The sequence below is a fragment of the Asparagus officinalis genome, chromosome 4, assembly GCF_001876935.1.
Source record: "Asparagus officinalis chromosome 4, Aspof.V1, whole genome shotgun sequence".
Taxonomy (NCBI): Eukaryota; Viridiplantae; Streptophyta; class Magnoliopsida; order Asparagales; family Asparagaceae; genus Asparagus; species Asparagus officinalis.
The window spans coordinates 29,751,746-29,766,381 of record NC_033797.1 but is presented as its reverse complement, the minus strand read 5'-3'; the positions used below and the strand labels follow the sequence as shown (position 1 = coordinate 29,766,381).

General features: G+C 33.7%; 1 protein-coding gene across 3 annotated transcripts in view; it reads left to right on the top strand.

Annotated features, from left to right (window-relative positions):
* Positions 1–14,636, top strand: part of LOC109837079 (cleavage and polyadenylation specificity factor subunit 1) — a 58,216-nt gene that overhangs the window by 21,756 nt on the left and 21,824 nt on the right. For 2 of the 3 annotated variants that reach the window (XR_002246176.1, XM_020405163.1), the window contains exons 11-14: positions 4,127–4,261; positions 7,708–7,836; positions 9,251–9,328; positions 12,135–12,278. Coding sequence is in view for 2 of the 3 variants with exons in the window: in XM_020405163.1 (XP_020260752.1) it covers positions 4,127–4,261; positions 7,708–7,836; positions 9,251–9,328; positions 12,135–12,278 (486 nt within the window). In the remaining variant the exon portion in view is untranslated. The remainder of the gene's footprint in view (positions 1–4,126; positions 4,262–7,707; positions 7,837–9,250; positions 9,329–12,134; positions 12,279–14,636) is intronic. The other variant, XM_020405164.1, reaches the window with a different exon arrangement.

Sequence of the window (14,636 nt, the reverse complement as noted above, 5' to 3'; positions counted from 1 at the left end):
TTTTGTTTTTCATATATATATATATATATATATATATATATATATATGTATGTATGCATATATGTATATATGTATATGTATATTTTATTTAAGTGCATTCTTAAAGTAATTTTATTAAACATTCTATTGAAGACTAGTACGTTGCTTTATTTTTCTAAGATGTCTGTATAATCAATTATATATATATATATATATATATATATGTATGTATGCATATATGTATATATGTATATGTATATTTTATTTAAGTGCATTCTTAAAGTAATTTTATTAAACATTCTATTGAAGACTAGTACGTTGCTTTATTTTTCTAAGATGTCTGTATAATCAATTATTCGATTGTCCACACTCACAGTTCATGCTCATGCAACTAAAAAGGAAGACGAGAACTTTTATCCCAACTCTTGGGCCAAATGCCTGAATCCTTTCTCTCCATTCAGATCTATTAAATGCTGCATTCCCAATCTATATCTATTTTACTATTTCAATCCAAGTTTAGTTAGGTCTTCACATAGTCCTTGTTGTTCCGGGTTGTACTAATCATTAGTCCTAACCTGTGGATTTATTAGTTTCCACTGCATATGTCTGTAAATAATTTTATAGATGTCTAGAAATATTCTTTAATCCTAATTTGTTCTCAACTCTTCTACGATGATTTTAAGGACATGTCATTTCTTATAATTTCTGTGTGTACGATCACAACTTGACAATATTATCCATCTTCTTAACTTGTTTGCAACTTCTTCGTCAAATTCTTTTCAGGTTTCATGGCATTTGAGCATGGAACTTACATAATGTGGGGATATTTGTTTTATGTTCCATTCGTATTCTGGAGATGTCTCGTTTGCTGCCCTGTACCACGAAAACCTTTTCTTTTAATAACATATTCGTCAAACATGTTTATTTGTGCCACCGATACAATCCAATAACTTGTAGAAGATTGCCTGCCTTGTTATTTTAAGCATGATTGTATACATAAATTCTGGATGAATTTTTCTTCAATATTCTTTAGTAATAAAATGAATGAATGACAATCATTTATGTTGATCAAGCGATTTTAGCATTTTAAAATTGATCTGATCTAACCATAACTTCCTTAAGAAAAGCACAATATTGAGATTGGATTCTTTATGAATTCATCTTCAACTATACCAGTCCAAGTGTGATGTTGGTTTTGATGGGAATCATCATCATGAGGAGCCATTAAGGCTAAATTTTTAAAGTGCCTTGGCCTAGTTATTTCTGCCTTCTTCTTTTTCTATCTGGAATTTGTTAAAATGTTCCTCTTAGCGTTATCTTTAATCAAGTACATAGTTCAATTCTTCTAAGTTTGCTGAGAACCTTGGCATCCCTTTTGTTTGATGTGTATTGGATTAACTGTGTTATTCAAGTTTTCTTCCCTTTTTCCATTTTTAAAAATGAATAATTAATGTCCTTTATTCCATGCTGTTTCCTTCTGTAGTAGAATACTTTTATTTAGTCTTTGTTGAATTTTTATTTACCTTGTGGCATTTTCATTGCATTTAAGTTTGTGCTTGACCCTTTGCCTTCCAATTATTCTACCAATGTCAAAAAGGTAGTTATTGTTGGCTTCATTATTCTTCCCTTTTCTCCTTTAACTATGAGATGTCCTTCAGCCTTCTGGTACATTTCTTCTGGCCATATAGGGCCTCTTTATTTTCTTATTGTTTAGGTATTAGTTCCTTGATTGAGTTTGTAAATATTTACTATCTTTCGTGTAACCACATTGCTTACCTTCTACACTCTTGCTATGTGTGCCTATTCTGTTAATGGTTAAGAGCTACACTATTTCATATAATTTCTAGCAACTATCTCATTAGGTTAGTCTTGTTTCATTGCATTTTGATGATTGCTGCATTATTAGTTTGAGATATTATTTTGATCATGAACATGTTTCATCTATTGACCTTCGAAGTTTAAGCCTTTTATAAAGTTTTTATTTTGTCCATTCTCAATTTTTGATGAGTAGCATTTTAGTATTCGGAAATTCAATCGAATGCTATAGTTTCTATGGAAGTATATTTGCTTGATATTACTCTATTTTGTTACCTTTGGACGTTGAAGTCTCTGCATCCGGTAACCCTTTAAGTAATGATTCTTTTCACTTATTGGTCTTTGTTTCATGTGAGCAGGTGATTTAACTGTTTCTCAGTTCGGTTACTGTCTCCTTTCGGAATAGCTAATATGATGTTCTTGCCATCTGTATCTATTCATTATGCATTTTCAACCATATAACAAGCATATTGGAACTATTTCTTTTTGGACTCTACCTTTCCTTATGATTATCTGTTTGGACTCTACCTTTCATTATGCTTTTATTTCAAATAAGAATATGTTTTAAGAAACAATTTAAGGGAAAAATATTAAATTTGTTAGTATAAAATATAATATGAGATTCATTTTTGGCTTGTCAGGAAAAGTATCTTGTGGAGCAACATTCTTTTGTTGAGGCTTTAGGAAAAGCTGCTTTATATATATCCTTATCCTTTGTTGTCATCTATTGTTATATAAGTAAACGCTACTCATTTCTCCTTGTGTACAATTGCAGTACTAGCAAGATGGAACAACATATCATTATTCCAAATCTTGTATTCTTATTGTCCGCTGCATGAATTTCTTTTCTCCTTTCACCGCTTGAAGGGTCATGTTCTCTGTTAAATTAGGAAGTGCCACTTCTATTTTAGTACCTCAATCATGCTAAGTTTTTCAATGGAACCTGTCATTTTTTTTGTATTGGCTGTTGGCTATCACTTGGCTTGGACCTGTAGTGAAAGAATTGATATTAAACATAGAATTCCAGAGATTCTCCTTGCTCTTCTTCATGGCTGCATATATAATATTTTTCTATCCTTTATTTTACTCGGCGACAATTTCTTTTGTTCTTTTTTTTTGGGCTGGTGGGTGGATTGAATGAAAATTATAAATGTATATAGGAGCCTACTGGCTAGTTTATGCACTAAAACAACATGCAATAAAAGTTTGATGAAATAATAAGATACAAGTCTAAGTAGTAAATATCAAAGTTTCTTTGGGTTCCAATTCTAGTAAAGATCCCTGTAGTGCTCCAGTAAAGAATACATGTGGTTAAAAAGGTTAACACTAACAGTGTGTTTGGATTAGGGGTAGCCAAGTGTAAAGGAAGGAAAAATGACACTCAACTCTGTTTGAGTTTTTTTAAGGAAGATAACGGGAGATAGGGAAGGTAAAATTTCTATAAAAAAGTTGTCGTTTTGTTCCCTTTCAAATTGGGGTGTAGAAGAGGGCAGGGAAAGTAAACTTAAAAGATCTAATATGCTCTCTATCACTATGGAACAACGACTTAGATTTGATTATGAAACGATCCCCCCCCTTCCGTTCTCTTAGTTAGAACTTTCAAATATGGTAAACTAAGTCCCCCTTCATTCCTTTTACTAAACTCTCAAACAATATATTATATTTGCCATCCACTTCCCTTTCTTTACTTTTCCTATTTTACCTTTCATTTCCTTCCCCTAGTGAAGTCCCAAACATTGTGTAAATGCATGACACAATAACCTCAACAATTAGAACGCTAAGGTAATTAATATTGTAATAATTTCGAAATGAAAGTGAAGATTTTTTTCCTTCTAAAATCATTTTGGGATAGAGAGTCATTAGAAACGAACATAAGGATTCCTGCCCAACTTTCTGGCCTATTTCTACTCTACACTGATGATGAGATTTCCTCCGCGCTTGTTTCAATAGCAGTCACCAAGATCCTTTTCTTATAATGAGGTGATCTCCATCTTCTACGACCACTAGAATCTGTGTAAACCTTCTCAAACCGGGAAAAAAACTTCATGGTGGAATACATTTGTATTACTCTAAGAAATTCACTCAAGAATTAATCTACAAGTAGCTCGGTTTCTATAAAATTTTGCCTAAACATATTAATTCTTTGGAAACTATACAATGTGGGTACATAGCTGAAAGCTAGGAATATCAACTCCTATGCTCTTTTTGTTTTTATGGAAACAACCATCCTTATTTGCTATATTTTTAATGTTTATTTCTCTTTGTTTCCTGTGTATTTTACTTTATACAAAACTTGGATTGGGGCTAATTTTATTGCTACTCCATGCAACAGATTGCTGAAATTGAAGGTGATGTTCCAGCAGTAAAACGATTAAAGAGGATGTCATCTGATTCCCTTCAGGATGTTGCAAGTGCTGAGGAGCTTTCTTTGTATGCTACAGCTCCAAATAGTTCAGAATCAACACAGGTGAAATTGTGCCCGGTTGCAACTGTTGTATTATGTAGTTCATTTATATATGTGTCTGTTCGTTGTTTGCTTTGAACATACAACAAGATTCTTCTATGAATGAATTTGCATGATATCCACCAGGGTTCTCATACTTTCTATTGACACAAAAAAATTCATTTGATTGTTGTATTCATTTCTAGTACAACCACCAATACAATGTTTAATATTAGCTCTTAGGATGTTGGTTGCCCATGGATTCTTCTTTTTATTTTTTATTTTGATTTGTCATACATACATACATACATACATTGTATACATACACATACCTTCATATATAATATATTGTTAAGAAAAGAAATCTCTTGTTATTTATTGATCATTGAAGGTGGTAATATCCTTTATGTATATACTAACATTGTAGGATAATTCAGAAAACATCAGTTTTCTCGAAGCTTCTTGCTCATTTCTCTTAGTCTCATCAAAAGGTCCTACCATATAATGTCTCTTTAGTAGATCCCCCCGCTAACCGGAGCGAACATTCAAATATTTGTCCAGAAATTCTTATAAAAGGAAAACTCTAATAAGAAAGGAACACTATCATATAAAGAATGTTTATTAGAGAAAAGTAATATTTTTAACATCCCCTTCACGGTGGTTCAATGACCGAGATTTGAATGATAAGTATCAAATTGAAACAATACTCGAGTGTGAACTAAGGAGAAGAAGTGCGTAAGATAGACAATGAAGAAGCCATAAAGACGGAGAAAACTTAAGGGCGACGAGATTGTCGGCAAGGGATAAGATTTGAGGGCATTGCTAGAGAAAACCTTTGCAGTGACGAGGTTGATGATGTAGGATTAGAATCGAAGTACACAAAAAAAGTGAGTGGTGTCGATATCGATGGTGAAGTGAACAATAGAAATCCGTGGATATTAGCAGATAATAACTTAGCTTCGTCAAGATTATTTTATGATAAATGCAAATCTGTGGACATCAATGGAAAATATTTCAATGGTCGATTTTACAGTCATTAAGAGAAAGAACTCGTCACCAAGAAGTATATTAGAGTTAGAGCCAAAATAACATATATAACGCCAGGAAGGTTTTTCAGAAGTCGCTAACATCGAGGAAGAGCTTTATATCCATAGGATGATATGATGTCTTTAGAGATGACTATGTCCAGAGGGGGCTACAATTAATCATACTAGTTTATTCTTGTTAGTGATGAGCCAGAAGCAGTTAAGTTGGACCATAAGTCAGTGATCAGTCAAAGGGGAGGAGTATACCGATTTGGATAAGACTCTGATACTGTCGAGAAGGTTGCAGCTCTAACAATGATGACAACGATGTTGATCTGTTTGGTGAAAAATTGCAAAGTTGTCATTCTTTTTCGTATTACTCTTCTAAGTATCCATGAAATTTTGACTCGTTGACGTTTGTAGATTCTAAACGTCCTCATGAGGACATATGTGTTTGTATCATTGAGTAATGTTTGCATACACCATTGATGACACCGACTGAATTACTTGATAAACTGTAATATCATCCTTCGATTCTTAATATGGAGAAATACAACTTCAAGTGAGGTAGTCATCAAGTTTCTTAACATCAGATACTGAGTCTAGGGGATACAATATTGCTGCTATTACTACTCAATAATGCGTGGTCTCCTTTATACTTGCAGAAAAGTTAATGGGATAAAAAATCGAGAGGGAAACCGTTGGTCTGTAAGATGAGGGAATCATCACGAACCTTGTTGTGGGAGAGAGCACACATGACCAACAAAGTAGAGGATGCTTGATTTGGACCTGATGAAGATTGCGCAAACTGAAATTCTAATATAAAACGAGCTTCGAAAAGCTTTCTGGAGCTTTTGGTGTTCGTTGGAGGTTCTTATGATGGTCAGCAGAATCATCAGAGATTGGAAGATGGCGGTGGTGCTATAGTTGATGTCAGGAGGAATGGCGATGAGTGTTTTGCTGTCGATGGGCTGTGGGATGTGAAGGGGAGGTGGGCGGAGAGAGAGGGATGGGGGGTGGGTTGGTGGTGGAGAGATAGCTTCTTCACGCGAGGCCTTTGGGGAATTTGGGATTTTTTGATTGGTTTATTTAGAAAAGAATGGAGTAAATTAGGGAAATGACTCTCTATTTTCAAATTTTCTTCATACGAAAAACAATAAAATTGCAGCTCTTATCTGTAATACAATTTAAAAACAAATCTTATCCGTATACAATCTAAAATTCAAAAGTGGATAATCCACCTATAAAATCAAATATTCTAACAGCTAAGTCAAATCTAAAATTTGAAATCTAACTCTAAAATATCCTAACATGACTTTTCTAATTTTAACTAGCTTCACCGGCGAAGGACTCTTTAACCAAAGATTCACTTGATCTTCAAATCATCTTGTATCAACACCTCTATGATAATTTTTAGCAAGCTACTGGAAGATGGGGTTGACGAGGAACCAACTGCTGGCCAATTTTTCTTTTTTTCTTTCTTTCTTTCTTTCTTTTTATTTTTAGTTTTTTAAGAAAAAGGTCAGATGAGCTGTTGCCTAAGGTTCATGTCCTTCCTGAGGTTTCACTATACGCTTATGCCCTTCCTGTGGCGCAGCAAGACTTTGGCTGGCATTGATGCACTTAGTTTATTTCTTTTTGGTATGTCGCTTTTATGGACTTAGGAAAGAAGAAGCACTGATTGGGATTTTTTCTTAAGGTTTAAAGAAGAAAAGTTAAGCGATTTTAGAGGCGTATGAAAGTAGTGGGACAAATATGAAGCCACCAAGGGTAAACACATATATGGAGCTTTCAGTGAAACCCCTTGGCAGCCCTGAGGGTAAGGTTAAAGAAAGAGGTCTCTAGGGTTAAGCTTTTAGCTCTGGTACTATGTTACGAAACTAAACTCATTTTGTTCATTGATCAATAGGAGTAATCTCCTCTTTTCATACAAATGTAGGATACCTATAGAAAGTCTTTTCATAAATAAAACTCTAATAGGAAAGTAAAACTATAATAAAGGAAAGTCCTATGAAAGTTATGTACATATATATGTGTTCAGATATAATATGCTCTTTAATTCCAGGGGTAGTCATCCTTGACCTGAATTTGGAGATTGAAATTCTTCTTTATGCCTTGGGCATCTTGATTTTTTTTGTTTGCACTTCATAGCGCTAGTCTTTGTCTGTGAGTATGTATATTTTTATTGTCAACCAATGGGAAGCTCAGTCATCTTGTGTCAGTGGAGCACTGCAATGATTTAGCTGTATAATCCTCTGTAAAATTTTCTCTGATTGTCGTTGTTATTGATGTGTTCTTTCACTTTCATTGCCACTAGATACTTGAAGGTAGCAAATGTGAATTGGGATCATGAACTAAACTTTCCATTGAAATTGTGGTATATGGTGATATCGGTTTTCTCTATAATAATCACTGAATTTGTTGTTTTCCTGGTTTGAATTGCAGAAGGTCTTCTCCTTTGCAGTTCGTGATACATTGATTAATGTTGGCCCGCTAAAGGACTTTTCGTATGGTTTGAGGATAAATGCTGATCCAAATGCAACAGGACTTGCAAAGCAAAGCAACTATGAATTGGTCAGTGTTACAATTTAGAATATTTTATTGTTTCCTAACTTTTGCATATTATTAATTTAGTTAAGAATTAAGATCAAGAAACCATTTGTTTGCACAATGGATTGAATCATTTTTAGACAATTAGCATTCTTTTTATGGAACCACCGTCTATTCATGAGTGGTTTTCCCCATTGGACCGTGACCATTTATCTCATGACGAACTTAAGCAAAGTGCTAGAAAATTTTATATTTTTCACTAGTTGTCATCAGGGGTGCAAACGGATCGGATATGGCATGGATAGGACACTTACCATACCCGTATCCGCTTATTAGTTTTAGATACGGATTCGGATAATACTTCGGTAATAAATTTTTTTATAACCAATCTGCCAAAATCAGAAGCGAATATGATTTGGATATAAGAGAAATGGATATGGATATAATTCGAATATAAATAACAAACAGATATGATACAAATATAGATTCAAAAACAAAATTATATTCAGACTTTTAGTTTTCTGCTTGCTATCTTCTCCACGTGCCAGGATTAGTTTCCTCTGAAAAAAAATAAAAGAAAATTAAAAAGCAACATATAAACCGACTTACAGATCTGCCAGCCACCTAATGGATACATTTTGAGGCTTGATTGATAAGTCTTAAGTAAAAGATATAATAAAAAAGGATGTATTGACGAAGTAACAAACATAATAAAATAAAGATGTATGGAGAGGTTCATTATCACATGTCAAGTCAATCTATAGGTTATTCACTAGGCATGCAACTTATAGATTCCCATTTATAATTAGACATCATATGCCTTTTGGGAACTGCTGCAGGACAACTAAACTAGCTCGAGAAACCCAATCACAGTACGCGGGCATCCAGATTAGGATCCGGTTTTCTTGAACAAAACCAGATTGGCATCCGTATCCGCTTTTAAAATGCAAAGGGAATCCTGATCTGGATCCGGATCCGACTGGTTTGGGTTTTGAATATCTGAATTGGACCAGATTCGGGTACTGATGCGGATCGGTTCGAATATTGAATCTCATGTAAACTAAAACTGAAGGAACCTATTCTTTATTTTAGTTTTCTTGAGCATTTAAATCCTCTTCCAAACTGGTGGAAGAACTTAAAAGTTGGAATCATTTCTAAACCCCCTGTTCGTTTGTTCATTTTTATGAATGTATTGTATTGACGGCATTTCCTTCAGTGCATATTTAAATCATCTACAGCTGCTCTGTTTAAAGAAAGACTGCTGATCAGTTTTATCTTTTTATTTCTTGCTGATTTTCTGAATCTAATATTTATCTATGGTTATTCATGTCCCCTTTTCTTGATTATATAGTCTGGGCCATTTGGTTGGTTTAGTCGGGAGTCATGTTTTATGCTCTATGCATGTGGATTGGTTTGAATTTGTATTCTTCTATCTCAGGTTTGCTGCTCCGGACATGGAAAGAATGGTGCCCTTTGTGTTCTTCAGCAATCAATACGGCCCGAATTGATTACTGAGGTATGCATCTCATTATTCTTTTGCTGCATGTACGTATGCTGCTTGCTTACTGTCTTTGATAACAAATTACCACAGCAGGTAATTTGAAAATTCACTGTTGATTGTTGTTGTCTGTGATAATCATGTGTAATATGGGATGACTCATTCTTTATTGCATCCTTAACTCATCATTTAATATGTATGAACTCATTAAATTAGGATTCGAGTGGGTGTTCCTGTTACAAGAGAATAAACTTGGGATGAAATTATCGTTGTTTTAGCAATTTACATATACAGTAGGCTTTAAGTCCTAATGCATCCTTGATTACTAATAGATTAAGTACATACTACACGCAAAAAATTTCATATCTCAACACCGTAATCCTAATAATAATGTTTCTTTTTCTTGCGCACTCGCTCTTCATAGGCATTGTTTCTATATATCTAGACCCATCTTCTAATGCATTATCTTTCATGTTGACTTTTATGGTAGATAAGAAGTTACTGGTGAAAGGAGGAGCATCAATTAATATTTTCTCTTTGCATATATTCATGGGGATGTGCAGATACAATGTGTCACACGAAAAATATTAAAATATTGACTTGCTGACACAATTATTGAACATAAAACAATGAGCTAACTTTAATATGTTACCTAATATCCATGATATATTTATTTGTGCAATCTTTTCTAAAGAAATAAAGCTTGATATTTTTTGCTTCTCAATTATGTGTTCCAGACCCTTCTACCCCCATGTAAGCCATTACACCTCCACTCACTATTGAGATATTGGGGAAGATATCAGTGCGTTTTGAGACAGACTTGAGTTTGTTAGTTGTCAGACTAGCATGACTCATATTAATGCAAATTTAGCGTTTTAAAAATCATTTATGTAAAATGGCATAACAAACAGGACACAATTCTAGATATTCAGTTATGAATTTAGACTATTCTGTAAAATGATATCTTGAGTGAGGCACATATTTTTTATGCACCTTACCCTCTTTTATAGCCAGTTTGTTTTTCAATTTTCTTTTCTTCTTTCAGTAGGAAGAGTGGCGACATCCAGTATGCCACTCTTGTAAAAGCTTCATACTTTGAGTAAAAAGCAAAATAAAAATAAAAATAAAAATAAAGTTATAGAGGATTATATTATTACACAAAGCTGTTTGGTTTTTTGCTTCTAGTTTTTATTACGACTTTGCATGTAGCTAAAAGCATGAAGCACTCCTTAGAAAGGAATGGATATTTGCCTTTGGATCTAGAATTACTAGACAAACACTTCAGTTCTTGCCAATATAATAATTAATTTAGGAATTGTTAAAATGTGATGGTTTTACTGACATATATTACTTATCTATGATGTTACTTGGTATGTTCAGTGCATGGTTAGATATTATGCAGTCCAATTTGTACCAAAACTGCCTCCGTGAGAGGGTGGGGGGAGCGGGGTGGGTGGGGTTGTAAAGTGGTAATTCACCCTCCCTATTGTATGGTCAGAACTGCCCGCTCAGGCGGTTCTGTTATGATTCCTATTTGATATTATGTATAAAAAGTAACAGCAGCATCTAGTGGTCACTAAATTGAACCTGTGACTATTTCTCTGGATGTATGTTGTGCATGCCTCTGAGTTGCTGTGAGCCAGTATAAGCTTTGTAGAAAATGTTTCACCTTAGGAAAAATTTGTACTAATTCTTCATCCCTTTTATGCTTTGTCAAAAATTTCCTGTGTAAAATTTTGAGACTTGCATATTAACTTGTGTTGTCACTTATTGCAACTTATATTAGCATGGTCCTAGGCCTGATTATTATTGCATGCATACATATGAATGAAGCTACCATATTTATTACCTTAATTCTGCTGTCAGAACTATAATGCAAGAAGCTAGACAAAATCACAAAGTGTTTTAAGTTGACATGAATCCACTCCCGGAGAAAATGATGTAGGAATTTTTTGATATCAGTCCCTTAACTCACTAATATTTTGATATTAGACCATTAAATCTGCATATTTCAATATTAGTCCCTCAGATTGCTTAAATATGTTGATATTAGTCCCTGAGGTTAGCTGAGGTTATAAATACCATGGAATATTCTGTTTTGTATAACTTCTATAGTAAATGGACAGTTATACCCTCAGTTATAAAAACCAAGCCCAGAAACCCGTCAAGGAAACCGAACCTGATTTTCTCTTCGTCTTCTTCAATGCTCCGACCACAGTGAACCCCTTCATTTCAACTGCAAAATCGCCCCCTTTTCTTCTGAAGACAGTGGGAAAAAGGGAGAGAGTGGAGGAGGAACGACTGTTTGGTAGGTGTATTCAACAGGAAAATCGGTATTTTGGTAGTGAAACACTGTTAGCTAGTCTAAACTGACCAGAGTTAAGAATTTTCAATAGAAAATCTAACTGAAGGACCAATATCAACATATTTGAGCAATTTGAGGGACTAATAACAAAATGTGCAGATTTAAGGGACTAATATCAAAATACTAGTGTTTTAAGGGACTGATATCGAAAAACCCTAATGATTTATTAGTTGCTCGAATTATGGAACAACTTGACAGTATTGTTCCAAATCAGTCTTGTCCGTTATCATTTATATGGCATATTTAAACAAAAGTTGAGTGATTTGTTGCCCCAGCCATAGGTTCTTGATTTCTTGTGTGGGTTCTTGCTAGATTCTGCTTGTTTGTACCATACTTTCTTTTTCTTTATTTTAATTGTGCGGAGATAAGACCTTAATAGAATTTCTTTTGTTTGATACTTCTCCTCGGAGTTTTACTGTTTCTTTTTGCCCCATATGATGTAATATTACACAACCTTAGCAGGTTGAGTTGCCTGGTTGCAAAGGAATTTGGACTGTGTACCATAAGAGCTCACGTAGACATGCAGTTGATTCTTCAAAGACATTGACAGAAGATGACGAATACCATGCATATTTGATTATAAGTTTGGAGACCCGTACAATGGTAAGTAGGACTTGAAAAGAACCAAATGTAATATTAAGCTGCTTATATTTGCATTGTCCTCTATAATCTTCAAATCTGAATTCACATTCAAATTTTATTCCCTGAATCTGTGTTTGAATTCAAATGTCCTTAGAATATTCATTGAATACTAATATATATATTTGTAATTGTCTGATTTAATATTTTAATAGTTTATGAACAAAAGTGATTTGATTAAAGAGTTGTTTGCTTTGACTTAAAAATATGATTCTTTTAGTATCTGAAAATTTTGAATTGTTCCTTACCGAAAAATTGAATTGTTCCTTACTGAAAATGATAGATTGCGTCATTTGAATTTTGATTAAAATTTTTGATACAAAAATTACTGGTGAGAAGGGAAATGTGGGAGAGACACGAAGGTTATGTTTGGTAACTAAAGTCAGTTAAGAGTTAAGGCTAACTCTTGTTAAACACACAAAAAATGCAAGAGTAGTGCATGTATAACTTGAAGGAAAGAATATTTTTCTGAATTATATATATATATATATATATATATATATATATATTATGAGAAATATGGAGAACCTGCGATCTTGGTACACAAGTTGCCTTAATAGCAACTTGGTAGTGCATGTGGCCGTAATTCTTGGCCCTACATGCACACCGTCGAAGATAGAGCCTCACCACCGCTTTCACTCAACTCCAATGTAGATGTAGGGAGCAAGATTAGGCCAAACGATATCACTACCAAGTTGTTTGGAGCACTTGGTAGCCGAAGTTTTCCATTTTTTCCTCTCTCATCCTCTCTCAGCTCTCTCTCTCTTTAATATATATATATATAATATATATATATATATAATTATTACTATATATTATATTTAAAATATATAAGTATTATATGGAAATATTTTAGTTTTTGGATAGATGTGTGAGTTATAACTCTTGATAGGACAAAAAGATTCCATCTTCTAAAATTGTTTGATGTCTTCTAGCATCACATCTCAGATTAAATTAGCCTATCTCTGATAGGACCGACGTAAGATTCCATCTTCTATGAGTGCATAATTCCACCTTAATTCTTCAAGGGAACCAAGGTCTTAGTCTCTCTAGATTAGTTTAATATCTAGAGCTTAGTATAAAGAAATCAAAATATAACATCAGTGGATAAAATGTGTAAACAAATCTTTGATAATCAAATGAATTAAGTATGCATATTTGGGTCATTTAATGTGCAAATAAAAAAATGTTTGATATCTCTTATATTGACCTTCTGAAGCAAGTTTAGATGATTATTTAGACGGATAATTTCTTAACTATTTGATAATTTTTCGATCAGGTTCTGATGTTAATGGTAGCTAAATTGGGCCTACATGTTTTAGTATATTATTATGATATCTTTCTTCTTAGAAGAAAGTTTGGCAACTTAATAACAACCCTTTATCACTGCTTCTACTTGCTAAGTTCTGAGCATCCGTTTGCTTCTCACAATTAAACATGTTCAGCTTTAATTTGCTGTAAAGTTTTGGAAATTCAAGAAGCACAGAAGAGAATTGGGGGAATAGTATGTCAACCTGCCAATTCTCCATCTTCTTAATGAGATGCTCTTCATGCACTGTTGCAACAAAAATTTTCACTGCAAAGGCCATGTTCTGACCTTCAATGACTATTAATCCTACTTGGGACAAGAACATTTTGGTTTCTATATCTGATCTATTTGAAGGTATATCCACCCGTTAGATTTGATCAATGTTGTGATCATATTCATTACATTACAATCACCGTGTTTTTTCTTGTATTTAGTGGAGATGCTTGGATGTTGCACTTTGGGCATGCATCTTTTCCCTGAGGTCTTGTCACACATATATGAGTGTTTTAGCCTCACATCAGCTTATTGACAATATGGACTCTAGTCGATTTGCTCTTTTGATATGTTTAGTTTCGCTTTTAAGGTTCAATAAGAAGATTTACTTCCCTATGTTCAATCCTTATTCATCAGGAGAGTTCTTTTTTGGTCATGTTTAAATTAAATGTCCTTGTGTCTAGCCTTGTGGTTCAGATTTTTTTTCTTTCTCATCATCCATACAAGTGCTGTTGCCTATCCCACTACTCAGTGTGTTTCACCAACTGATTTCCTTCAAAAACTTTTGTCCGCTGTTTACCATCTCTGCTCTGAAATACTTCATTAACTGATTTCCTTCAAGTACTTTCATCAACTGATTTCTTTCAAGTACTTTCATCAATTGATTACCTTCAAATATTTTTATTTGCACATCAAGAAATTTGGTATTTATACTGATGTTTAATAATCTTGTTATTTCGATGTGCATATCTGCTATCGGCTACCCTTTCTTTTTTCTTTGGGTTTTTTTTTTTTTTTTT